General features: G+C 52.8%; 2 protein-coding genes across 2 annotated transcripts in view; both read right to left on the bottom strand.

Moving 5' to 3' along the window:
* The window catches only part of LOC102936186 (butyrophilin-like protein 2), a 1677894-nt gene that overhangs the window by 8101 nt on the left and 1642651 nt on the right, over window positions 1-27142 (bottom strand).
* On the bottom strand, window positions 647-22159 carry LOC102935860 (E3 ubiquitin-protein ligase TRIM39). Its single transcript, XM_037914924.2, is given in 7 exon segments — window positions 647-3123; window positions 3125-3603; window positions 11256-11359; window positions 11459-11481; window positions 11975-12205; window positions 16218-16313; window positions 21665-22159. Coding segments are annotated over 7 exon segments (1386 nt in total). The 5' UTR covers window positions 22085-22159; the 3' UTR covers window positions 647-3090.

The raw sequence follows: 27142 nt of genomic DNA on the forward strand, positions 1-27142 counted from the left end.
GAGGAGTTTGGGTTTCGAAGGGCAGAGGGGATCACTTGCACGGGTAGGGAGCCTGATGATGTCTCTCGGTCAGCACTGAGAAGAAAGCAGCAGGATAAAAGGCTGAACCAGGGAGCAGGAAGGGGGCTCCTCATAACTGCTGCCATGTTGTGATGCACCATAAAAGGTAATAAAGACACTTGGTGGAGGTTTCTTGACAGACTGGAGGCTGCTTAATTCACACAGAGCGCTGCCAGCCTGGGGTTGCGGGAACTGGTGGGGGAACCCATTCATAGTTAGAAATTTTAAAATGAACATTGCCTGAAATCTCTTCATGATACTTCAGGCTGTAAATTGTGAGTGACAACACATTTTTATGTCTTGTCAGATAGTAAAAACCATGTTGTATATTAACCTTTTTGCCAACATATTTTCCCATATAATAACACAATAATGTTGGATAAGAAACCACAGTAATTATACATAATTCAGTGAGAAATAGGGAAAGGAACACAGATATTTCTGAAGGAAATTTTAGGGAAAAATTATCTTTTTTTAGATTAACATTTCCCTCTGTTAAAAACTAGGAAAAACATAGAGCTTCAGCTGCCCACACCACCCAGACACCAGCAGACTGGATAAAAACACAAATGAATCCATCACGAGATCATTTCAGGGCATTTATTTTCAAATAATCAAGGTAAGTTTCGGGCACACTGCCGTGAATGGCATATTGTGAGTAAATCTTCAAAACTGAATTATGACATTGAAAATGTTCATAACGCATCACGTTTAAAACAAACAGTAGTCCTAGCAATGCCATGCAAAGTTTCTTCCCTCATACTCCGCTCAGCTAGCTCTTCAAGGTATTAGGTTCAATGACTAATTTCAAGGATACAGATCAATCAGTCACTATTTTTCCAGAAAGTGGTGGACAGAGCCCAGAGGAATTGTGATGAATTTCCTGGAGCAACTTTGTACTCTAAACCTCACATGACAACAAAAATATCACCCTTTCGACTGATTTGTGGCCGAGAAGAAAGGTTTCCCAATAAAGCTTCACCAAATTTCATGTTATGTGTCATTAAGTGCCAGCGTCTTTACTACAATTAAGTTAATTTGTGATGATTCACAAATTTTGCAACAGAAAAGCTTCAAAAACAGAATCCAAGGAGAAACGGCTGAGCTTAAATTAATATGCAAACTAGATACCATTAACCTGGGTTTGAATAGAGACTGGGAGTGGCTGGGTCATTACACATATTGAATCTATTTCTGTAGGATTCATACAAGGTTCATGCACTTGGCAACATTCAGGGCACACCCGGAGTGTTGTGTAGGAGCTGTGCACACACAGCTCCTCTCAAGGGCATGAACCTTGGAATCTCGCCCAGATGACATGAACCGTGGGAAGCCTCCCAGGACTGGGCTCAAGGCCCGAGAGCAAGGAATGCGGTAGATAGAAATTGGTAAATAAGAATGTTAAGCAAAGCCAGTGTATTCCTTTTATCTGTTGGAGAATGTAATGCGCGGGGGAAGAGAAAGAATAAAGGAGAGGGTGGAAAAGCTGACAGGACCAGTCCGTTGGCAGACCAGCCTGTTTGCTTGCTTAAAGCTTTGTGCTGTCTTGTATTTGAACCGCAACATATTTCCCCATGTTAAGTATCCTCACACCTTCTTGTCAACTGTCTAATTGGGCCATCTTGATTATCACGACAAAAGTTTTTTTTTCCTCCTGCTGATAATAGCTCATCTTAATTAATTAGCCTCTTACAGTTTGTATGGCAACTTCCACCTTCTCTTTATGTACTTATATATATATATATCCTTACTATATGTTCCATTCTATGCATCCGATGAAGTGGGCTGTAGCCCACAAAAGCTTATGCTCTAATAAATTTGTTAGTCTCTAAGGTACCACAAGTACTCCTGTTCTTTTTGCGGATACAGACTAACACGGCTGCGACTCTGAAACCCCTTCTCTATTTCTTTATCAAACTACATTTATTGTGTCCTTATAACCAAGAACATGAAGAGTCCAGCAGTACATTGAAAGCAACAGTGGACACTGACAGTACATTACCTGCAAATAATATTTCTAAAGAAAAATACACTAAAAATGGAGATTGTAGAAGAGATTTCTATGTATAGGAAGATAGCATTTGAGGTTGGGGACTGTGTTTTGTTAATTGATGTGAGAAAAAGAAAGGAAGGGTCATATCTTGATTACCGATGACATGTAGCTAGAAAGTTAAAAATCACATGATTTAATGCTGAAAGAAGTTCAAAGAATATTATATAATCTTGTGTGAGTTAACTGAAATATATTGCTTAATTAATTCTATCACTTTTCACCTATTAATTTTCAAAGATGTAGTGCAGGAGGTGGGTGTATGTGTCCTGCCTCCCAGAGAGAACCAGTCAAAACAATAAAGAGAGGAGGAGAGGGAGCGAGCAGCTGCACATGTGTGTAGTTGTGATGTTTATGACACACGTACATTGTAACTGAACAACCCCGTCTGACAATTTAATAATTTATTTTGTCAAGATAAATATTTTGGATTTCTTGAAATTCCACAGTTGAAATACAAATGATGTTATACAGAGAAGTTAAACTTCAATATAGATTTGAGGGAAGAATCAAAAATAAATGTAAATAATTCCATTTCTAAAAATATGTTTAGATGCTTGTTTCTGAAAGACTGTTGAAATGTAAATTGAAATATTCTTGTATTTACACCTTGTTACAATAATATTTTCTAAATTAGAATAATCTTTTTTCTTTCCTATTTTACACTGAGATTTCACAGGGCTAGAAAATTCTGGCAGGAGTGAATGACCCCATCCCCCACCATCTGCTACCCCTGGGGCAGGGGACGGGGCAAAGTGAGGGCTGGGGGTTGCCAGGTGTCCGGTTTTCGACTGGACCCTCCAGTGGAAAAGGGAAACTGGCAGCATCCGGTCAGCACAAAAACTCCAGTAGCTGCAGTAACCAGCCCCCACTACAGGGGGGCGGGAGGAGCAGCAGCGCTGGGAGGAGTCAGTCTGTGCCGCGGGGTCACTGTCAGGGACCGAGATTCCCCCCGGCCGGAGCCGGGACCGGGCAGATGATCAGGGGAGCCGCGTTTCTACCCCCAGCGTTGGGACCGGGATTGAAATAAGGGCGGAGCATCCCGGAGAAGGTGTCAGTGAAAGTGAAGAGATGGGACCCGTCAGTCACATTGTAAAACGAGACCTTGCCCACCCCATAGTCCAGGAAAATCCCCACCCGGCTGGGCCGGACGCTCACGGTGAGGGGAGTCCACGGGGATGTGAGGGCCGCGTATTCCCCATACCACTGCCACATGGCCCAGTATCCATCCTCAGGTGTGAATGTGACCTTCCCCTTCCTGCTCACAGATTCCCTACAAACCCCCAGAGTCCAGCCTGTCTTGTCTCCCACCTCCACCTCCCAGTAACGCCTCCCGCCCGCGAACCCCGCAGCGCCCAGGACACAGGGACAAGGATCAAATCTCTCGGGTTTGTCGGGCAGATCCTGGTGTGTGTCTCTGTGTCTCACACGTTTCCGATCCTCAGACAGGACGAGGTGGGGATTTGCCGTGTCTGGATCCAGAGTCACGTCCACTGGGGAGAGAGTCACAGAGTCAGGGCCAGGGGCAGGGGCTGGTCACTGGGATCTAAGGGAAATTAACCTGCGTCCCCGTTAATCACTGGGGGGGGGGATTGTTGCCTGAGGGGAGTCAGGGCCCCTCTGCCTGTGAGGAGACAATGGGGGAAAGGGCAGGAGGAGCAGGGGAGGGGTGGGAAGGTGTCAGTGGGGCTGGGGAGGGGAGGGGAGAAGCTGATGCTGGGAGAGGAAAGGGGAGGGGAAGGTGACAGGAGCAGAGTGGGGAGGGGGTAGAGGCAGCCATAAGCTGGGAAGCGAAAGGTCACATCCTCACATTCCAACCTAGTCACATTGAAATCAGGTGCTATTGGGCTGTTAGGAATACAATCCTGTCCTGATAGTGCCCATCGCCTCCAGAGAAAGGGAAGAGCCTAGAAGATGTAAAGGAAACTTAGTTTGATAGCATCCTATCTGGCAAGAACTCACTTAAGAATGGCTGGGATGTGAAATCCTCATTTCTTTGTTGTTCTATCACTGTAGTCCCCATTTCCCTATTGTTTGTCCGTATAATCTCTGTCTGGTTCTGTGATTGTTTCTGTCTGCTGTATAATTAATTTTGTTGGGTGTAAACCAATTAAGGTGGTGGGATATATTGGTTAGATAATCTTGTTACAATATGTTAGGACTGGTTAGTTAAATTTCAGTAAAATGATTGGTTACGGTATAGCTAAGCCGAACTCAAGTTTGACTGAAGACTATATAGTAAATCAGGAAGTAAGGCGGGGAATAGAACAGGGAATGGGGATGGGGGAATTGGAATCATGTTTTGCTAAGATGGGGGAATGGGAACAGGGAATGGGAACAGGGACACAGGTAAGGCTCTGTGGCATCAGAGGTGGGAAGGGGAACACTAAGGAAGGAAACTGGAATCATGCTTGCTTGAAGTTCACCCCAATAAATATTGAATTGTTTGCACCTTCGGATTTCGGGTACTGTTGCTCTCTGTTCATGCAAGATAGACCAGGGAAGTAAGCAGGTGAAGGAATAAGCCCTCTAACAACGAGAAAGGCAGGGGATGGGGCAAGTCATGGGGGCAGAGGGGCATGAGGAGAGTGGAGTCAGGGAGCAGAGGTAGTGAAGGGGGATGGGCACCAGGGGAAAGGGGGCAAGAGGAGGGGCAGGTGCCAGGGAGATTGAGGGGGCTGAACAGAATGGCAGGAACAGGGAGGGCAGAGGAGGGAGGGACAGGCACCTGGGGGAAGAGAGGGGTGAGGAGAGAGGCAGGGGCAGATGGGTCGAGGGAACTGTTAGGAGAGGGGATCGAGGAGAGGCAGGAGACAGAAGGTCAGAGTGGAGCTAGAGGAGGGGTGGGCACAGGGGGATGAGGGAAGGGGTGGGTGTCGGGCAGGGTGGCGAGAGGGCTGAGTACAAGGCGGGGCTGAGGGGGGTGAGAAGGGCAGGAGCCAAGACATCAGAGGAGAGTGAGGGATGGGGAGGCATGAAGGGGAAGAGGGGGTGAGGGCAGTGGCAGGCACTAGGAGGGCATGTGGGGGGCGAGGGGAGGGATAGGAGACATGACAGCAGAGGGGGAAAGGGGAGAGGTTCACGCCAGGAGGTAGCAGGGAGGTGAAGTGATGGGTGGGCTCCAGGGTGCAAAGGATGTTTGTGGGAGAGGGGCAAGTGCTAGGATGGTGACGGGTGAGAAGGGAGGGGTGAGTTCCAGGGGGGCAGAGGTGGGTGGAGGGCAGGGGCAAATGCCAGGGAGGCAAAGTGGGAACAGAGGGGCAGGGATCAAGGGGAGCAGAAAAGGGGTGAGAAGAAGGGTAGCAATGAGGATAGAGGCAGGGGCCAGGTGGGAACTGGGGTGAGGGAAGGGTAAGGGAGGCACGGGAGCCAGGGGGCACAGGGGCATAAGAAGATTGGCAGGTGCCAGGGGGGCAGAGGTGGGTGGAGGGCAGGGGCACATGCCAGGGAGACAAAGTTGGGGGGAGAGGGGCAGGGGCCTAAGGGAGCAGCAGGAGTTTGGGGTGAGGAGGGGACAGGATAGAGGCAGGGTTCAGGTGGGCACAAAGGCGGAGGGAAGGGTAAGGGAGAGGCAGGTGCCAGGGGGAGAGAGGGAGGTGAATGGGGGCAAGAGGGAAGGTGAAGGGGGCAGGCCCCAGGGAATCTCTGTTGCTCTGGGGCTGTGTGTGGCTGGTTTGTTGCTAAGAGTAGGTTGGTGCCATCCACACACACACTGGGTGGCAGCCCTGCCCCACGGGGCGCAGCTGGGACTCTCCATGCAAGGACATGGGCAGGGTATCTGGGCTTGCTGGAAGGGGGCAGGATAGTCGGGGGATGAGACTTGAGGGGTGCTGGGGGGAACAGAGGCAATTGCTAATGAGGCTGGGGCAGTGGGGAGAGGAGGGGGCATTTTCCTACTTGCTGCCCGCTCCATCTGGGATAAGCTGCACCAGGGGCCAGTCCCAGTTCACACCAGCGCAGCGCATCTGCACTAGGGGTTTTCATAGGGGCACCGACATGGCTGAGACACTGGTGTGCCAGGGGCCAGAACCCCTCCCCTCACTGGGGTTATGGATCAATAATTACAGGGTCACTGGAGCAGGGGAGCTGGATTCTGGGTCTCCCAGGTCGGGGCCTGACCCACTGGGCTGCAGTCAGTGTCGCTCCCGTGCTCTGGCCCAGTGCCCATGGCAGTGTTTAGACACACTTCAGCAGGAGAGACTGAGGGAGCCCCACATCAGACACCCGGAGCCCAGCAGTTCCAGCCCTTATCTGAGGTGGGGAGACCCACATTCCAATTCCTGCCCGACATCACCCGGGGGGATTGAACCGGGGGCTCCCAGCTGAGGACCCTGCCACTGGGCTAAAGGCTAGAAGGGAAGTGGCGGCACCTTCTTCTGTTCACTGAAACTATTCAGCAAACTCGACAAGGATTCAGGAATAGTTTCAGTTGACCCAAAATATAATTTTTCAGCAAATAAACTATTTACCCCCAAAATTACACCCAGCTCTATTTCAAATGTATCCCAACAACTCAGGAGCCCAAATCCCAGTGACTTTCAGTGAGTGACTGTCAACACCCCCAGAACCGCACAGGTACAGCCAGGCCAGGCTCAGGACATCAGCTATGAAACACTCCAAAGCTGCTGTTAAATTTGCCCTTGGTAGAAAAATTCGCCCTCGGGCTCCCATAGCTCTTTTACTGAAGGCAGCAGGAAGAAAGATATGGCCAGTAGTAATTAGTGACACTAATAAGGAGCTAGTCTGAATGAGAGAGACCTTAAAAGAGACTAGCTGCAGATTTATGTGAATTCAGGAGATATCTTTACCTGGCAGTCGTGGACTATTTTACGTAACACACCAGCGTGTTATAGAGCAACTGAAGCGCACTTTTGGTCATTTCAGGGTTCCAGAAGAACTTGTGACAGAGCATGGACCACAATTCAGAGAAGTAGAATTTTATTTATCTCAACAAAATATGATCCTCATATTACGAGAAGCCCATATTACTCACATGCGAATGGAGAGGCTGCGAGAGCTGCACAGACAGTGAAGAATATCCTTCAGCAGGAAGATCCATTCTTGCTCTACTGAGTTATAGATCAACACCAATAGCAGCTACTGGATATAGTGCAGCACAACTCCGGATGGGAAGACAACTCAGAACTACCCTCCCAACTTTGGAAAAGAATCTATCTCCAAAGTTGCCAGACATGTAGAGAGTAGCCAAATCGAATAAAAAGGCAAAAAGAGCTTGCAAACACTTTTACAACAGACATCACTCAGAAAACTACCGGGGCTAGAACCTGGTGACCATGTTTGTGTCAAACTGGATGGAGAAAAAGAATGGAATACTCCAGCTGTTGTAAAGAAAGAGAATTCAACACCCAGGTTGTATGTGATCAAGACCAAGAGAGGAGAGTTCAACAGAAACTGTCAACATCTACAGTTTGTTCCTCAGAAAGAACAATCAACTGAGCAAACTCTGCAGATGATGGATGCAGAATAAGAAGATGACTCAAGGATTCCAGACTGACCACAGTCAGATCTTGGAACTAATGGACAGCCAGCTGACCAACCTGTTAACCTGTTTGGTTCATGCAATTAGAAGACCAGTACCATTCAGAGACACCTAACAGACTGATCTGCACTGAATTTCAAAGACAGTGCGATAATGTAAATATTATAAATGGTAGGAATGTAGAACTTAAAGGGGGAGATGTAATGGAATGCTAAACTGTATTATGCTGTTCAACCCCGAGGTAGCGCTGTGTGTAAAATACCATATTTAAGCAGACCTCAGCCATACTTGGCAGAACATTAAAGATTTTGTGATGAACACATCTGGTGTGTATCTGGCTGAGAGGGAAGCTCTGTAGCCAGCCCATATCTGCTACACGACCATCACACCAATGATGAAAGCCCAGTGCTATTGACTACCTCTGCTATGGCCAAAGAGTTGTTCTGAACTGTGACATGCTGAAGACTATGTGGGATTTTACCCATGACATGAGCTACATAGAAAGATGGGGAATCAAACTCCCACACTCTTCATACTTCAGTGATGAGGATAAAATTATGACTAAGGGCCTTGCAGATTTCCTTGTGGCAGCAAGGCAGGAAATACCCCCCACCTCATCCCGGCTGCAGAACATAACCAAGTGTCAGCCATGGTCAAGACCTACCTATGAATACAGGTTGGCTCTGGGGGTGGGAGGAAATGTATCAAGAGGGCTGGCCCTTTTAAGGGAGTCAGGGACAAAACTACCTGTGACAGGCTCCTGAAAGGGAGTATGAGACAACCCAGACCAAGCTTGAAGTCATGAAATCCCTAGGTGGCTACTTGGCAGTGAAACAGCTAATAAGCCGGATAAAGGGTTACCAGGGCTAAGCTGAAGGGATCCTAGGGACAGGAAGGTACTGAGGAGAGGAGCTCACAGGAGAGTTCACCATAGCAAGGAGCAGAGAAGGGGTCCTCCTGGAGCAGTGGTCCCCAAACTGTGGGTTGTGTGGAACATTTGGAGGGCATGGCAGGGACTGGACCAGCCTCCATATGTGGCAGGAAGGGAACGCCACCCAGCCCTGCTCTGCCCCCAACTCCACTCCGGCCCCATCATAAGCCCCAGCTGCAGCTCCGGCCACGGCCTCAGCCACCGACTCCCGGCCCTGTTCCAGGCTGCGACCCCAGCTGCAGCTCCAGCCCCAACCATGGTTCTGCCCCCAGCCAAAGCCCCCAGCTCCTGGCCCCAACTCCGGGTGCACTCCCAGCCATGGCCCCCGGCTCCTGGCCCCAATTGCAGACCCGTTCCTGGTCCTTCTCCCAACTGCAGCTCTCAGGGTCGGGGCACAAACCAGGTAAGGGAGGGCATGATGAAAAACGTTTGGGGACCACTGTCCTAGACAGAGGAGCTCCCCTAAGGGGGAGGAGCTGCCAGAGATGACAATGACAGCAGCAGCTGTAGCAGGACAGAGCCCTGGAGAGCTGCCCCCGGCTGGAGAAAGTTGATGCAGAGAATTAAGGCACAGCCTGAAATTACCCCAGCTCCAGAAAAGAGGGCTGGAGTCATCTGATTCCATGATGGAAAAATCCAAGCCCAGCTCCGGGAAGGAGGACTGAGGACTCCTGACTTGAGGACAGTGAGGAGCTTGAGTGAGAGCTGGAGGCTGGAGCAGAATGAAGGAAAAGATTTTATTTTGGGGTTTACTTGGACTCAGAGCAGACCCCAGGAGGGGACTTTTCTCTCAGATCTTTTGGACTGTGAGGTGTAATTTAAGGAGTGCTGAAGAGGGTAAACTGAGGCAAGATGCTTGCCAAGACACCTTGAAATGGCTGAGGGTTCTATCAATAATAACACTCACTGCCCAGCCCCTGAGGTCTGCATGCAGCGCGGGGCCTTCCCCATTGCACACGGGGACACTGGGGTGCAGGGAGCCCTGGTTACTCTGCCCCCACATTCACCCAGCGAGTCCCCCGAGCTGCCAGACCCAGGTCCCTGGGGTCAGAGCGCGGGCAGTCGAGTGGCACTGACTGGCCGGGGCTGCTGCGGTGGGTGGAAGGAAAGGGTTAATCCCAGCGCGGTGGCATGTTGCTGCCCAGCCCTGGCTGGTCTCTGCCCTCTGGGTGCAGCACAGGGCGTGTGTCTCTGAGCAGGTCCCTGCCCACTCGCCCGGCCACTTGCCCCAGACACAGAGAACCCAGGTGCCGAGGGAGGAGCAGCCCCAGCAGCGCCGCATTGGCCCTGGCACGGGCCGAGCCTGCGAGCGCAGCACCAGAGGCCGCGGCGGGGAGCGGGGGGGGCTCAGCCATCGAGAGCAGCAGGGTCCCCCCCCCACCCGCAGGGGAGGGGTCAGCGCTGGGACAACAGGCCGGGCTGGGCCAGGGGCTGGGAGCTCTGGCAGCCAGCGCGGTACCAGCACCAAGGGCCCTGCTGGAGACCCTGGGCCTGGCCAGCCGGGAGCAGCCAGCGAGTGACTCAGGGCCTGGGGCCCTGCCCAGGACGGGGTTTCCGGGGGGGTGACAGGAGGCTCCCCAGGGGCTGCTGATCCCCTAGAAGGAGGCACGGAGGTGACTGGCTCAGGATCCCGACAGGCTCAGGGGCCAGGGCTGTGGAATGGCCCAGAGCCCAGCCGTGTTCAGGGTCCAGTGGGCACAGACTGGGCTGGGCTGGGGGCAGCGAGGGGGGAGGGGAGCAGGGATGTGCTGGCTCCAGCCAGCCACAGAGAGGAAGCTGCTTCCCCCACAGCCTGGGGTTCCTGCTCCCCGGAGCCCTGAGATCCTGGCCCTGCAGCCGGCACCCACTGCGCAGCCTCCATCAGCCGGGACAGACACACCCAGCTTGGCCCCTTCGACTGCCCCCTGCTGGGGGGTGGGTGGGAAGAGAGGAGGGCGGGGGTAGGATGAAAGGGCCAGTTCAGCAATCACAGACCGAGCTCACTGAACCTTCCCACTCCCCCTCTCCTCGGCCTTAGTTTCCTCTCGGTCCCTCCTCGCAGTCAGGTTTCTGCCTTTGCCCCAGTCTCTGCGCTGGGGCTGTGGGGAGGGGTTTGGATGGGGGCAGCTCACGCTCAGCCGTTGTGACAGGGTCACACTCTTGTGAGTGAGTCTCACTCACTGAGCAGCAAACCACTGACCCAACCTCACACTGGGCTGTGCTCAGAGCAGACAAGGGGGCGGTAGGATTCAGCTGGTTACCCAGTAACACACGGCCCAGGTCAGACCGCAGCAGCCAGACCGGCCCCTCCTCCAGCTCAGAAAGCTCGGCCAGCCTTGGCTAATGGGGGCTGGGGCAGTGCTGAGCGGTGGCCACACAACGCAGCCCTCACCTGTCCCAGCAGAGAGGCACAGACACATCATCCATTACCAGTCTATGCAGCTCCCAGCACAATGGGCCCAGTCCAGGCCTCACAGCACCTGGCTCAGGGACACCCATTAACTCAGCCACGGAGGGGTCAGGATGTCACAGTGATGGGGCCTGGTCAGACACCTGGGCAAGTATCAGCAGGTGGCTGTAAGTAGCAGGCAAACTGCCCAGCACTCAGCGCATCAGCCTCCAGCTCTCACACAGCTCCAAGCCTGTCAACTGGGTGCAAGCGTGTCCTGGGGTCCCAGGCTCTGTCCAGATCCCCAGGCACAATACAGCTGAATGTCCCAGTAGACACCACTCACCTCCGAATCTCTTCAGCGCTTCCCTCATGTCAAGGGAAATTTTATACACGTTCTTCAGGTCAGTAGAAACAGCTTCTGGTTCCTGGAGTTTCACATTCTTACTCCTATGAAGAAAACATCCCATCATCACTCAGCTGCTCTGTACACACATCATCCCAGAACCACCACCAAGAATATCAGAGCAATGAACATAGGAAACACACCTGCTCAATGTGCTTTTCACATCCTGAAAGGAAAAAGAGAATCAATGTCCTGTATTAACACAATGTGCATAAAACTGAGTGAGTCTCACTCTGGGCATCAAACTTTCATCTAGAAAATAGATCAACCCTCCCAGGCTTCACTGTTTTGAACACTTGTTTCATATATTTAGGGGAGACAGGAATTTAGCTCAAGGGTTCTCCCTTCTAGGGACACAACCCACCAGTATCTGTGTTTATCACCTGTGTTGGGGCCAATGTTCTGGGGTCAGAGCAGTGAGGGGTTTAGCTCAGTATCATTTTTGTATTATCCATTTAATCTCCCACGGCCTCACTGGGTGTCCATGAGGAGAATTCCCCTCTAACATGAACTGCGATATTTGGGAACTGATGGAGCCCTTAGCCTCATGTTCTGTTTGTCAGTAAAGCACAGAACACATTGACTCTAATTGTTGGAATACAGATCCATGGAGCTGAGTTATAATTCTGGATGGGTGGAGAATTTTGATGCCGTCTCACCTTTAACAGCTCAACAACTGGTTGCTGACACTTCTCCTCTATCTCTGTGATCAGCTGCTGCAGAGAGGAGCTTTGCTGGGAGAGCTTGGTTACATTTTTCTGCAGTCTCTTCAGAGTCTCCCTCTCCTCCTGCTCCAGGCTCTGCAGAAGCAGCTGCTCCTCCTCTCTCAGCAGTGTGTGCAGTTTGTTAAATTCACCTGCAATCATCTCTCTCTTATTCTTCACTTTCCCCTTGAGACAGAAAAATAGGAAAGGCACAGAGAAAACATGAGCCAGATGGTGAGTTACACGGACTGGGCCTCTGTCCGGGAAGCAGGTGATATTAAAGCAGTATCAGGTTTGTCAGGATATTTACTTCTTTGGAAAACATACCATAAAGGGTTTGATTTAGTTCAGAGTTAATATGGCCAGTTCCATAGCGGGGTTGCATAGGGTGCTTTGTAAACATGCAGTATGTTATTGAAGGTGACATGGGATGGACACAGTGGAGTGGGGAGAAATCGAGGGGACAGTAAAGATTTACAGGGGGCTGCACAGGGCGTCCATGGGGGGATTTGTTGCCAAGTGCTGGGCACTCAGACACCCGGGGGAGCCGTCACAGCAGGATGTGGGTGATGCTCCTTCTTTGACAACCAGCTCCCAGGGCTGCAATGTTCAGGACCTAGGGCTGGTGCTAATAGTCCTTTGGGTGCCATCCTGGGGCTCACATGGGTGTTGGGCGCCCAGGGCATTGTCAGGGCTGGCTTTGGCCTCACCCAGCCTGGCCGAGTGCCCCATGCCCATGTGCCCAGTGCCCCTGGGATCGCAGCCTTTAGGGAGCCCTCCAGGCTCACACAGCAGCGGATTGCTGATGCCAGCTGTGTCCCCACCTGCTCTCTGAAAGGAGCCGTGGGAACGATGCTGAGCCGGTGCTGATCCTGGCAGGGGGAGGGGCTGGCTGCTCTGCACTGGCCTCTCTAGCTCCCCTGCAGCTCAGCCCAGAGGTGCTGGGTGACCCTGGGGTGAACCTGCCCCCCAGTGTGATTCAGGCCACAGTGATGTTGGGGAAAGTCCCTCTTCCTCTCCCTGAGATGCCAACATGGCCAGGGGCTTCAGGAACTTCCCCAGCCCCTGTCCCCCTGCCCCCAGAGCCCTCCCCCCTGAAACCCTAGTATGTGAGCCCAGCCCTTCTCCCCACCAGTCTGTGCCCTGTGCTGACCCCTCTCCCTTTCCTGTGCAGGGCTCAAACCCGTCTCTCTGTCCGGCTCCCTGTGTGGTGGGGTAGGGGCCATGCCCAGTGTCTGTGTCTGAAGAGGCAGCTGCTTGAGCACTGTAACGTCCACATCGTACCTCTGCCCCGGCTGACCTGAGCCCCCAGCACAGTCCTCCAGCACCCCTGGGCCCATCTGTCAATGGGCTTTGGACACCCACCCATCCCCCAGACGACCCCCACCCCGCCCCTGGGAGCGCTGCAGCCACCATGGGGCACTCAGACAACTCGGGTACAGCCCTGACAATCCCTAGGTCCCTCAGGAGCCCCTGTTGGCACCTGCCCGAGGCTTTGTGCATGTGGCCTGGACCCTGCAAAGGGCCGTGGGCCTGCAGCCTCCTTCCCCTCCTGCCCCCTGGAAGCTGTTGAGTTACAGCTAATTCGAGTGGTGCAGCATTATCGTATCCCCTAACATCTCCCCCCATCAGACACGGCCAGCGCATCCTTCATTGGGGGCCTGTCTCCTCCCGGGCCCTACTCCCGCCCATGGAGATACTCCCCACCTGGCTCAGGCCCTTGACGGCCCCTCTCAGTGGGTGACTGGCCGCCCCTGCTGGGCCTCATCTCACAGTCGCTGGGGCTGCAGTTACTCTGCACCGAGTGACACTGATCATTGGGCCGTGACCTCTGGTGCTGTGGGACGTAACTTGCTCTCACTGGGCGATAATCAAGGGTTTCAGAACCACCCCAGTGACTGTCCCAAGGTGCAGCTGCCTCCGTGGTGCCGGCTGGGATCTTTGCCGGACACATTCAAACCTGGCTGTTAATTGTTATGCACCTAAATCCCTATTGTCTGAGGAACTGAGCACCAACTGCTTCCAGTGCGGGGAGTGGGAGCTGCTGCGGTTCGGTCCTCTGGAAACCAGCCCACTTCCGCCGGGCTCTAAATACGGCTTCAGACGCAGAACCAGAGGCACCCAGCTCTGAGCATTTCAGCTCTTCTAAATGGCCATTTTTATCTGACTAGTGGGACACCTGCTTCTCCTCTCATCCCTGCTGCTGGCGTCTTCCTCACACCCCCCACGCTCTCTGCAGGGATTTCACTGTAAAAGGCAGGCGAACCAGTACAGACATTTTGTCCCATGGGTTCATCACCTGCTAGAGACGAGCACAGGTAAAGTCACAGTAACAGTAGCAGGTGTCTGGGATGAAGTGGCCACGTGATGGCAACAGAGACTGTGAAGTGGCCAAGTGCTGCTTGGCTTTACACTGACCTGCCCCTGGCTCTGCTCACTCAGGGGGTGTCCACACTGCAATGAAGGTCTGACTGCACCATGTGTAGACACACCCCAGCTAGCTTTGATCGAGCGAGCTCGGGTACTGGTAGCTATGAAGCCGCAGCCGGGCTGTTCACGCCCACCCAGACCCCTGGGTATCACTCAGGGACTAGCCTGCAGCTAGCTGCTGGAGCCATGTGGATGCACCCTGGAGGCAGATTTTCCACAGAGCTCCACACCCGCCACTGGGTTCGATGCTCAGAAGAGCTCAGCTCCCAGCATGCCCCCAGCCCAGCCAGCTGAGCGAATCTGAACCTCACCCATGGGGGCAAATCATCCTCCCAGCTCCCAAATCCAGTGTCTGGCCCAGGCACTGGGCAGATTCACTGCAGGGACTGTGGGAGCAGGGCGAGAAGGAACAATGTTTCCTCCAGGCTGCAGAGAAGCTGCAGAGCTTTGTCATGAAGGCCACTGAAAACCGATGGCTGGAGCAGCCGACACACCCTCCCCACCTGCAGGAGGGAAACAGGATCCATGGAATAGTGAAAACACTGCACCCAGTATGGAGAATTTGCCCCATCAGAGATCTCAGGGGTGGGTCTGCACCACTGTACAAGGGCCAGGAACTGCCCCTCCTCCTCCGCCTACAGGAGCTGCTGCACTGAGATCCCCACCGGAGACAGAGCCTGATGCTGCCAGCACCCTGGATGGCAGGTACCACAGGCCAGGGGAGGCTGAGCCTCCCCAGACAGGATGCAGCGCCCCTCCCTTTGGAGGCAGGCTGCAGACCTGCCGCCTTTGGAGTCCTGCCTGCGCCCCGCCTGGAGCCGTCACTCCCGCTCTTCCCCCGAACCCCGCAGCACCTGCCGCTTGCCGCCCATCAGCTGTGTGGGGGGCCCCGCCACTTGCTCCTCTCTGCCCCTCCCCCGTCACTCTTCCTTAAGGCAGGAGGGGGCAGAAAGGAGCAAGTGGCAGGCGAGGGGACAGGGGGGACGGGGTGGGGCATAGGAGCTCCCTATGGGTGCTCGACCCCCCTCTGCTCCCGACCCTGTCCCGACTCCACCCCTGCCCCACCCCTCCTGCCCCGCCCCATTTCCAACCCCTTCCCCAAAGTCCCCGCCCCAACTCCACCCCCTCCCTGCCCCTATTCCGACTCCTTCCACAAATCCCTGCCCTGGCCCCACCTCTTCCCCGTCTCTGCCCCTGAGCGGGCCGTGTTCCCATTCCTCCCCTCTCCTTTCCGGAGCTTGCTATGCCGCCAAACAGCTGTTTTGCGGCGGCAAGCGTTGGGAGGTAGGCGGAGGAGCGGGGACGCAGCACGCTTAGGGAAAGAGGTCGGGAGGAGAACTTGGCTGCCGGTGGGTGCAGAGCACCCACTAATTTTTCCCCATGGGTGCTCCAGCCCCGGAGCACCCACGGAGTCGGCATCTATGGGGTAGGGGAGGACCGAGCTGCAACAGTGAATGGTCAGCAGGGAGCCTCTGGAGAGGGGTCTGAGCGGGAGCCAGGCATGGGGGAGAGCAGGAGTGGAATGTGGAGGGTGGCCTCGGCGAGATGAGGCCAAATGGGGGTGAAGCAGTGAGCAGGGCAATGATCTGGGCACCGGGGAGGTTCCAGCACTCACGCCCAGCCTCCCCAAATGCCGGAGCCCATGGCTGTGCAACGGAGCAAACAACTAGAGCAGATTCATAACCTCATCCTGGAGCTTTATGGCCCCGTCATTCCTGGGAACGCTGCAGGGGGAAGGGCTCAGGGAGGAATAAACCCGGACACGCACCTGCCACTCTGTTGTTTTCTCCTTCTCTTTAGATGTCAAAGCCAGGGCCTCTTCCAACTCCTTCCTCAGAGGGCCCAGGGCTCCCTGGAGTTTCACCTGCAGGGGCATCGTGTGCGAGAAACAGCCATTAGTCTGCCTGTCCGATGGGTAGACCGTACTATCCATAGTGGCATTTCATACATGAGCGGTAAAATACCCAGGAAGCGAGCAGCAGACTCGGCTCTGCCGGCCCCAAAGACCTCGTGGGGGAAGAGACGCCAGCCTCAGAGCGGGGGCTCTGCTTCGTGCAGACACTCAGGACTTCTCAAAGCCTGTGTTTTAGCTGAAGTTTCACATCACTGAACACAGGCCAGAGGTGAAGCAGCTGGGAAGGTTCTGAACGATCCCTCCTGCCAGTGAGAGTGAAGAGGTTGAGACAGCATCTTGCTCCACTGTACCCCAGACCCAGGCCAGGAGAAAGACCCCACTGCGCTCTCGTCTGTCCAGGGTCCCATGTGGCCTCCCTCGGGCAGCAGCTGAGCACCTGAGCCAGTGCAGTCCCATTAACTGGACAAGGTGAAGCTGTGATGTGGCTGGAGGTCAGTGAGGAACAGGGAACACACTCGGTCTGGGGGAATGGGCCACCCATAATTATAATGGCTCCAGAGCTGTAATAACCCAGGGCTCCCTTCCCCTTTGACAGTGTGTGATTCATTCACAAAGCACAGCAACGTGCTCCTGCCCCCTAAACCCCGCTCTGTGCAACACCCCTGGCAGCCCCCCAGAGTCCCCTCCTGAGCCCCCCGCCAGAGATCTCCCCATTTCACTCTCTCTCTTTTCTCTGAGCCCTTGAGTTCTCGCCTCCTCCTCCCTGACCCAGGGCCCAGGCTGGTGCTGCTGCTGAGAGCTCCTGGGGCACTGCTGCAGGGAAGCAGGGAGGGAGGGAGGGAGCCAGCAGGGGCTAGTGAGAGACAGGAGGCAGAAAAGCAGCCTTTGCATCCAGCAAAACAGCTTCATAAATGAGCAGGGATCAGAATTGGGGCCGGGGGCGGGTGGGGGGGGGGGAGTGTGGCTGGATTCTTTGAAGCTCCACCCACAAATAAGCTCCGCCCATGTGAGTCACCAAAAGGAGACACCATGGTCTGTTCACAGTAGATGGTGCAATGTTCAGAACAGGATGGAGTTGCTGATGGGCTCCAAGGGGCTCCCGGGGCCTGTCTCCCCTCATGGGGCTCGAATATACCCCTGGACTCTGCTGGACTCTCTGGGCCAGGTCCTTCTTTCCTGGGGGGAACAGAAGAGGTGGCATCTCCCAAACATCACCCGCTTATGGCACCGGAAGGAGGCGTCACTGGCAATAAATGGTGCCGAGCTGCTATTCTCCCTCTCCACTCTCACAGGGGAACGAAATAATTAGCAATGTTGATATTTAAAAGATTATCCCTGGGCATCTGAGCTCACCCCTCACTGAGGCAATGGGGCCGTTCACACCGCTCAGAGCCGCTGTGCCCAGCTCTCTGCATCCCCTACATCTGGGTCACAGTTTTGAGGTTTTCTTCACAACCAAAACAGCTGGAGACTCAGTTTAAAGCAAAGTGAAAGCGAAGATCCCGGAGAACATGGCAGGTGCTTCGCCGGAGAAGTGCCAGCACTTCCCGGCTGTCTCTGAGCCCTGTCAGTGAGCACAGAGGCTTGGGCCTGATCTTAACATGACACTTCGGTCGCCCTGGCTATTGTATAATGAAAGGTTTCAGAGTAACAGCCGTGTTAGTCTGTATTCGCAAAAAGAAAAGGAGGACTTGTGGCACCTTAGAGACTAACCAATTTATTTGAGCATGAGCTTTCGTGAGCTACAGCTCACTTCATCGGATGCATACTGTGGAAATCGCAGAAGACATTATATACACAGACACCATGAAACAATACCTCCTCCCACACCACTCTCCTGCTGGTAATAGCTTATCTAAAGTGATCATCAAGTTGGGCCATTTCCAGCACAAATCCAGGTTTTCTCACCCTCCGCCCTCCCACAAACAAACTCACTCTCTTGCTGGTAATAGCCCATCCAAAGTGACCACTGTCTTCACAATGCGTATGATAATCAAGGTGGGCCATTTCCTGCAGAAATCCAGGTTCTCTCACCCCCTCACCCCCCTCCAAAAACCACACACACAAACTCACTCTCCTGCTGGTAATAGCCTATCCAAAGTGACCACTCTCCTTACAACCTGCATGAAAATCAAAGTGGGCCATTTCCAGCACAAATCCAGGTTTCTCACTCCCCCACCCCCATACTCACACAAACTCACTCTCCTGCTGGCAATAGCTCATCCAAACTGACCACTCTCCCCACACTGTGCATGACAATCAAGGTGGGCCACTTCCAGCATAAATCCAAGTTTAACCAGAACGTCTGGGGGGAGGAAAAAACAAGGGGAAATAGGCTACCTTGCATAATGACTTAGCCACTCCCAGTCTCTATTTAAGCCTAAATTAATAGTATCCAATTTGCAAATGAATTCCAATTCAGCAGTTTCTCGCTGGAGTCTGGATTTGAAGTTTTTTTGTTGTAAGATAGCGACCTTCATGTCTGTGATTGCGTGACCAGAGAGATTGAAGTGTTTTCCGACTGGTTTATGAATGTTATAATTCTTGACATCTGATTTGTGTCCATTTATTCTTTTACGTAGAGACTGTCCAGTTTGACCAATGTACATGGCAGAGGGGCATTGCTGGCACATGATGGCATATATCACATTGGTGGATGTGCAGGTGAACGAGCCTCTGATAGTGTGGCTGATGTTATTAGGCCCTGTGATGGTGTCCCCTGAATAGATATGTGGGCACACTTTAGATAAGCTATTACCAGCAGGAGAGTGGGGTGGGAGGAGGTATTGTTTCATGGTGTCTGTGTATATAATGTCTTCTGCGATTTCCACAGTATGCATCCGATGAAGTGAGCTGTAGCTCACGAAAGCTCATGCTCAAATAAATTGGTTAGTCTCTAAGGTGCCACAAGTCCTCCTTTTCTCCTGGCTATTGTGCTGCCGGGCTGTAGCTGTGCTGCTGAAGCCCTGGCAGTGTCGACGTGGCCTGCGAGTTCCTGGGGCAGAGAAGCAGCTCAATGAAGAAGGGACTTGGAGCAGAAATTTGGGACAGTTCAGGCCAAACTGAGTGTGTCAGTGAGTCTGGTCCCTGTGGGGAGGGAATTCAGGCCATTTCCCTCCCTTCCTTCTGCAACCCTGGGCAGGGCCCTAACATCAGCCCATGTCCTCCCCTCTCTCCTGGGGTGAGGGCAGGGAACCTCAGCAGCGTCTCATCCCTGGCCTCCCACTCTCCAGTGCAGACACAGCCCCAGATGGGATAGGAGCAATAACATGTTTTTTTAATGTGGTTCCAGAACCGTGTTGTCCCACCCACGCTGTCAAAACCCAACCGTGTCAGGACACAGGTGGCCCCAACTTTGTCAGACAATTATAATACCCTGGCGTGTACATCCTGGTGTACAATACACGGTGTACGTCAGCTGTAAGGCCACCCCACATCCTCCTAATGTTATCTGGGCTAATGGCAGCAGGAGTTAATATGAGTGGGACAGGGCTGCTGGATGGGTAAGAGCTGAAGGAGGAGAGAAGAACAAGATATGGCAGAGAAAGAAGAGCAGGACACAGGTACCAGCTGTGGCTTTCAGTGCCACTGACGTGCAGGGATGTGTCAGGGTCCAGATTGTTTCGTGTGCAAGCAGGGTCTGAATGAGCTCTCCCCTGACAGCTCGCTGGGGAGGGGAAAAGGCTTCAGGTGCAGACTGTATTTACATGAACACACCAACTCTGCCTAGGTATCCAGCGGACAGGGCTGTGTTGCCAAAGTGATCAGCTGTGGCTGGTGCTGGATTACAGATCACTTCGGTATTGAATGTGGGGGTAATGAAATAGTGTTATCTTTACTGTATTAGTAAAGGGCAGCAGAGTAGCATTTAGCCTGTCCTGACTGAGGGGGTCACCCTCCACTGAACTTTACTCACTATGCGGGGGGCTTGGATGCCAGACCCCTGTGAAGGTTAAGAGGAGGTGGGGACAGGTGTGCTTGCTGGGAAGTGTGGACTTTACCCAAGAGTCCTAGGCATGGTTTAACTTGCTCCTCTCCACTGTTCACAGACAGAACTAATTAAGGCTCCATTCGGAGTCTTTTGTTTAGTTAAGTGATCACGAGAGCTGAAATCACTTGATGTGGGACAGCGTTTCTGCCCAGCCTGCTTCAGCAAGGAAGTTCCCCCTCTAAGAGTTGAAAATCACTAAGAGCAGCGTAGAACGTCAAGAGACGAGGTTTTTGCGCAAAAAGGGGACTTTTTCTGCTTTGAATTGCAAGTGTAGACATGTCCTGATCTGTAGAGATTATAGCAGAGAAGCAGGTGATGGCTGGCAGGGCGGCTGGTGAAGTGGGCCAGTGGGGTGTGCGGCAGGGTGGTGACACCAGAGCAAGTGCTTGGACAGTGGAGCAAGAAAGGTGCCTTCTTCCTCCTCCCCCATGCCCCCAGGGTGGGAGGTGAGCTCACACAGATGCATCTCTGAACCCTGAGTCTTCACTGACCAAGGACAGCCACTGTGAGTGGGGTGGGGTGAGGGAGCAGAGAGGGATTATCAAAGCAAAGGAACTTTTCATTGTAGAACTCCAGAACATGAGGCAGAAGACACTGACCAACGTACACTGGAGAGGGTGTTTTGCTCATGGTTTTATGTTTATGAATCCTGCGTGTGGCATTTTCCTTAATCAATGCCGGGTGAGTTCCCTCCTCTCATTTAAAGTTTTTTTTCTACCATCGGCACCGACTCTGTGGGTGCTCCAGGGCTGGGGACACCATGGAATAAAAATAGTAGGTGCTCAGCACCTACTGGCAGCCCCGCCGATCAGCTCTGCCCCTGCCCCGCAATGCTTCCTGCCCGCTGGCGACCCTGAGACCAGCTCCTCCCCCGTCCTCCCAGCGCCTCCCACCTGCCACGGGTCAGCTGTTCAGAAGCTGTTCCCAGAAGCTGGGAATGGGCAACAGGGGACGGATCACTTGATGATCGCCTGTTCTGTTCATTCCCTCTGGGGCACCTGGCATTGGCCACTGTCGGAAGACAGGACACTGGGCTAGATGCACCTTTGCTCCGACAGGGGATGGCTGTTCTTATGGTCTTATGTTCTTGCTGCCCTCTCCACCTGGCAGACGGGTTGCAGGCACACAAAGAGCCGTCAGCCCTGTTCTCTCTATTATGTGTTGGAACTTGCAGTCTTGGAGCAAAAAAAGTTTGGATCTTTTCCCATTATCCACAACCCCAGTGCTCATCCCCTCTGAAAACCAGGCCCCTTTCGTTTAGGTGCCTAACTTTAGGCAGTCAGGTGTGAATGTTTGTCCTTGTATTGATGGTGGATAAACCTGGTGTCCTTAAGGGATTTAATTAAGCAAAGTCAACAGCATTTCTTACCTTGTACTCCTGGGCAGCCTCCTCAGTGGGAACCACAGTGTGAGACTTGTGGTCCCGGGATTTCTCACACACCCAGCAAATAGTTTCTCCGTCGTCCTCACAGAAGAGTTTGAGACGTTCCTCGTGTCTCTCACACAGATAATCCTTTTGCCCTTTTCCTGGTTTTAAACCCAGGTGTTTGATCTTTTGTACGATGCTGTTCAACTGTGTGTTGGATTTGAACTCCCCTTTTTGGAACCGGACTCTGCACTGGGGACAGGTCAGGGGTGTCCCCGTTCCCTTCTCCTCACTGTACTGGGTGATGCAGGCTCGGCAGAAGTTGTGCCCACACACGATAGTCACCGGCTCCGTCAGATACCCCAGGCAGATGGAGCAAATAGCTTCATCTTGTATTTCCCCTGCTGTAGCTGCAGTGGCCATGGCAGCTGGGTGAGTATCTGTTCTCTCTGCCCTCGGCTGTGCAGTGTGGGCTTGTGCTGACACTGGGAGGGGCCGCCTGCAAGTATCTGCTAGTCCCAGCCACAGAAGGAGAAGAAAAAGGAGGAGCCAGGATGGGGAGGGGGAGAAAACAGGAAAGTGAAACTGAAGGAGAGTGAAAGAGGGGGAAGGACAGGGAGAGGGCAGGAGAGAAGGAATGGATGGAGGTGGGGAGAAGGGATGGGAGAACAGTGGCAATGGAGAGAGGGGGACGAATATGAACCAATCTGATGTGTATTGTTGGAAGGCTGGACGGGAGAGCATATCCCCTGCCCCACAGGCAGGAACTGTCTAACCCACCCCAACACTGACTGGGGATTGAAGTGGGGACTTACAGCGCTTAGCACAAGTCTCTACAGCTGGAGCTAAAGAGTCAGTCCGTGAAGTTCAGAGCTGTAAAAACCCACAAACCCTGTGGGTCAGCCATCAAGGGGGGTGTGAGTGACACACACTCACCAGAGGGTTACAAGTGCCCTGAGAGGATTTTTCGGCTCCCTCAGGAGAGGAGGGAGTGTCACAAAGCTCAGGTAGAAAGTCAGGGTTACGGATGCTTTGGAAATTTCTGTAAATATAAATGCTATAGAGCACTAAGGATTCAAAGCCCCTGCCATTTTGAACCTCACTTTGCTTTGTGTGGCAAGCTTTGGCCAAATTCCCCTGTCCTTTGGACAGTGGAAACCGGAGACCATTTCGGCTACGTCTACACTGCGCAGCTGTTCGCGACAAGGCTGTGTCGACAAAGCGCCGTTTACATTTGCACTTGCCGGGGCAAAACTTTTGTTGTTTTTGTGTGAGTGGGGGTGTTAAGCACTTGTGAACGACAAAAGTTTTGTCCTTCAATTGCAAGTGTAGACTAAGCTACAGCCCCTGAACTCTGCCTTGCCCGCAGTGAGGGCACTCTGCAGGCAGGCCGTACAGCGCAGGCTGGCACTGCACGATGGCACAGCTGATATTCAATTCCATACAGAAAACGACATTGAAAAAATGGTTAAGGTGGTGAAGTCAAGGGTGCAAACACTGTGGCGTGCCAGAGTTAAGGTGCCTGAATAGGCAGCTCACCAGCATCAAGAGTCGACAGTTCAGGTTAGAGCATCATAGGCAGGATTTTTAGTGCAGTCACAGTAGCTTTAATTGTCTGTGGGCTCCATGGGAGTGTTGACATTGTCTTCAGTGGAAGCAGAATCAATCCCTATATAGGCAATAGAATTTGGGGGCTTGGGGCCAACTGCTAGAAAGGTCCAGGTGCTGCACCTTGGTTTTTGCTGCACTGTTTTCCCAGAAGCCATTGGTGTCCAGACTTTTTGGCTTACTCTGACAAGCTACAGTTGATCTCATTTTGAAGGTCCAGCCTGAGTGTCTCTGTTTTGATGGCACAGTCTGGGAACACACATTGTCCGGCTATAGGTGGATTCGGGTTTTATCTTTGACCCCTGCCCCTCGTAGTTTATGCAGCTGTAGCCATGGATCTCAGCATGCTCAGAGCTGCACACCTCAGGGGGGCCTGGGAAGGAAATGGCTTGGGGACGTTCCCCTCTGGGAGCCCCATGACCCGCTCCTGGGGGCACGCAGATCCCAGAGCTCTTCGGCTTCGTTGGAGGAATTTATGTGGTCTGCCATGACTCAGAAAGCTGCACATCTCTTCAGATACCTGCTAAGAGCATCCCAACTGCAAACAGCAAGCATTGCTGATGTCTGGCTCACAGGCCAGAGAGCCCATCTAGTGGGTTATAAAGAATGAGACATGGGAGGAGCACAGAGATGAGGAGAAGTTCATACCAGGGTGGTTTGATCAGGGGTTCATGGGCGCACTGACACCTGCAAAAACCCTGCAGTGGTGTCTTCTGACCCACAGGGCTGGGCCTGGCTCCCTGCTGTGGGTGTTGTGACCTGGGGGTTCTGACCACTTGCAGCAACACCTTCCACCTCTGCACTGTGACCCTAACCCAGCCTGGTGCAAAGGGGCAATGGGGGGAGGGGCTATAGAGCGAACCTACCTATCACTCAGCCTGCAATGGGGAGCCAGGCACAGCCCCATGGGACAGGACACACCACTACAGATGAGTGTGGGCTGGGCTCACTCTCCAGCCCCCCTGCCCTCTGGCCTCCCCTCGGCACTTGGCTGGGATTAAGGCTGTGGTGCTGAGGCAGAAGGTGCTGTTGTGGTTGGTCTGAGGAGGAGGAGGAAGAGGCAGTGGCCGTTAGGGAAGCCCATTTGTGCAAAGCCATCCACAATGTCATGCATGTTGCCCAGAGTCACGGCCTTTCAGAGTCCAATGGTCAACTTTCCCACTCCGAACTGGTAAGCGACCGATCAGTAGCAGTCTGGAGTAGCTGGCTTCCACAGTGCAATCGCCATGTGCTTCTCCAACGACAGGGCAGCTCTCATTCTCATGTCTTTGGGCTGCAAGGCTGGGGCAAACTCATCACACGGTCCCACGAATGTGGCTTTCCTCATCCGAAAGTTTTGCAGCCACTGCTCGTCATCCCAGACATGCATGACAATGTGATCCCACCACTCAGTGCTTGTTTTCTGAGCCCAAAAGCTGTGTTCCACTGTGGTCAGCACCTCCATGAATGCCACAAGCAATCACGCGTCATAGCTACTACACATGGGAAGATAAATGTTGCACTCCTCTTGCCTTTGTAGCTTAAGGAATAATTCCACTGCCACTCGTGACATTGTGACACTCTGTACCTTAGGGGAACACCCTGCACCCCCATGTTCATCCTTATAATATGATTGTGTAGTATCCAATGCAAAGTTTGTCATCTCGGGTGTCTTCGGAAGGCTCATGATGCACCGATCATTGTTGTTATAGTAATGTTATAGGTTGTAATTTCACATATATAGTTATGAGGCTGAAAATGTGTCCTCATGGCTTAAAAGAAGCTCAGGCAAAACTCTCCAGGAGCAGAGGGGCAGCACACACCTCATCAGGGTATGTATGGGACAAACCCAGCCCAGCTTCACAGGAACAAAGGACAATGGCCGAGGCAGCAACAAAGGATCTATTGGACTCTCAAGTGAGTCACCCCCTTCCCTTGGTCAGTTTGGGACTACAGTGAGGTAATGCTCACCTGACTCTGAAGGTGGGGGGGGGCAAAGCCAAGAGGGGAGAAAGAACATGATAAAAGGGAGAGACCTTTGCTGTGCTCTTTCTCTTCCACCTCCATTTACAGACACCACCACCAAGTGACTGAAGCGCTGATCAAAGGGGAGAGCCTGGTTGAAGGGCAGCCAGCCAGCTGTGGTGAGGCGTATCTAAGTTTGTAAGGGCATTGAAAGTGTTAAGATCAGCTTAGAATGTGTTTTGTTTTTATTTCATTTGACCAAATCTGACTTGTTGTGCTTTGACTTATAATCACTTACAATCTGTCTTTTGTAGTTAATAAATGTGTTTGTTTATACTACCTGAAGCAGTGCGTTTGGTTTGATGCATGTCAGAGACTCCCCTTGGGATAACAAGCCTGGTACATATCAATTTCTTTGTTAGATTGACAAACTCATATAAGCTTGCAGTGTCCAGCGGGCATAACTGGACACTGTTAAAAGGAGGTTCCTAGGGTTGTGTCTGGGACCGGAGATATTGGCTAGCATCCTTCGGTTGCACAATCCAAGCAGCAGCTGACCAAAAGTGCTCACTCATGTAGCTGGGAGCAGCTTACATGCTAGAGGCTGTGTGTGAACAGCCCAGGAGTGGGGGTTCCCACAGCAGAGCAGGGTAAGGCTGGCTCCCAGAGTCGAGGATTGGAGTGACCTAGCAGATCACCAGTCTAGACAACACCAGGGGAATGTCACAGTGTCCCATCTATGTGCTTGACTAAGCTGTCTGCAATATGGGGCTACTCATGCATATGTAACCCACTATTTTTTGTGGATGTTGTGTGGACGGTAACAGCCTACTGCTGCTGCCAGCTATTGTAGCTAGTTCTTTAGTTCAAGTGGTGAAGAGCTGCGCTGCAGTGATGAAAGACCAGCGTTCAAACCCTCGTGATGATGTAGGGGATATTCCAATTATACTGAAAATAACTTTTATGTTTTAAACAGTAGGAAATGACTTACCAAAAGCTACGTTACCAACATTGTAAATAACAAGAATTACTGTGGCCGTGGGGAGCATTGAGCATTTGCAGGATTCCTGTTTGCTAAGACAACCTAGAGCCAGTGGGGTGTGAGTGTCCTGGGGAGCTGACCCATGCTTGGAGATCAGTGGTAGCTCCTGGGCCCCATATTCAGCATTATTCACATAGTTAAATGTGTCCAGAGCATCAATGTGGTGACAGTTTATCGTTCGGGCAGATGCCAGGCATAAGGACGAATGGTGATGAAGGGAAACATCTCGGTTGGTGTTTCAAAGGGTAGAGGCCCATCTGAGTGCACTGGAAATGCACATGCAGAAGCGCAGAGACATTTGCATGCACAGCTACCAGAACACCCCCCCCCCCCCCACACACACACACACACACATACACTAAGTCCTGGCTCCTCTTCCCTCACTCATTGGAGGAGCCCCATTGATGTCAGGGCACCAGTGAGATGGCTCACATGAACCAGGGCTGCAGGATGGCGTCCCCGGGGGGATTATGCCCACAACCAGCCCGTGCAGCAAGGCCCTTCGCAAGCACATTCTGCAGTCTCCTGGCCAGAAGCAGGTACAGAGCTGAGCTCCCATTTTCAGAGCACGAAGCTCCATCCTCCAGTTCTGAAACTTTGAGCCCATAAGTTAATTCGACATGGAAAGAGACTCTGCCAGTCCTAGCTCTTGCTGTGCTGTTCTCTGTGGCTGGGGCACTTCCCCTCTTCTCACAAACACCCTCCCTGCGGAAATGCCGGGGCTGCAGCTCCCCAGACACGAGAGATGGTTTCCTTTAACCCTTCAGCTGCTGCAGAGACTAACTCACCCACCTCCCACTCTGGAGCACAAAGGGCCAGAGTCTTGGGCCAGGCTGAGCTGCTATTTCAGCAGGACCTGAAGGGACCAGGGCAGAGTCCAGTGGAGA

Source organism: Chelonia mydas, chromosome 14 (assembly GCF_015237465.2).
Source record: "Chelonia mydas isolate rCheMyd1 chromosome 14, rCheMyd1.pri.v2, whole genome shotgun sequence".
Taxonomy (NCBI): Eukaryota; Metazoa; Chordata; order Testudines; family Cheloniidae; genus Chelonia; species Chelonia mydas.